This window comes from Chlorella variabilis (genome assembly GCF_000147415.1).
Source record: "Chlorella variabilis unplaced genomic scaffold CHLNCscaffold_28, whole genome shotgun sequence".
NCBI lineage: Eukaryota > Viridiplantae > Chlorophyta > Trebouxiophyceae > Chlorellales > Chlorellaceae > Chlorella > Chlorella variabilis.
In genome coordinates, this window is record NW_005435060.1 from 177,488 (window position 1) to 178,039 (window position 552).

Below are 552 nucleotides of genomic sequence, written 5' to 3' on the forward strand. Positions count from 1 at the left end.
AGGCAGGTCGGTTGGGGTGCGGGCAGCGCCAGCACAACGTTGCGGGGGCAAGGAAGAACAACGGGGTAGGTGGTGCAGGCTGCTCCCGCGCCGGCAGCTGTGCCGGCAGGCAGGTTGGCGGCAGGGCCAGCGGCACGGCGCACACGGCGGGCTACAGGAGGCGGCCGCCGCCAGCGCCGAGAGACGCTGGGGCTGGCGCCTGCTGCTGCTACTGCTGCCGCCTGTCTGCTGCCCGGGGGCAGAGCGCGGGGACTAACTACCGAAGGAGGGCACTGCTTGGAAGCGTCTAGTCTAGGGAAGTGGAGAGCTAGGAGCCTACGGGGGGGCGCCCCGCCGGGTGGCCATGGCGGCCACAGCTGCAGCGCTACAGGAAGTAGTCTGGGGCGGCCTTCTTGGCGGGCACGCCGCGCGCCTCCTGCGGCGCCGCCTCAAACACCTTGAAGTTTTTGGAGCCGCCGTCGTCCAGCTCCAGCAGGGCCGCTACGTTGCCGCACCTGGGGGGGGGGGGGGGACCCGTGAGTGGAGTGGAATGGAGTGGAATGGTGTGGTGTG

The 552-nt window shown here is 70.7% G+C and overlaps 1 protein-coding gene across 1 annotated transcript in view; it reads right to left on the reverse strand.

Annotated features, from left to right (window-relative positions):
• Positions 1-364: 364 nt before the first annotated feature.
• CHLNCDRAFT_140020 (protein phosphatase X) overlaps positions 365-552 on the reverse strand; it is a gene marked incomplete at both ends in the record, with an annotated part of 4,117 nt that continues 3,929 nt past the window's right edge. The window contains one exon of the mRNA XM_005843654.1: positions 365-494. Within this exon, the coding sequence (XP_005843716.1) occupies positions 365-494 (130 nt within the window). The remainder of the gene's footprint in view (positions 495-552) is intronic.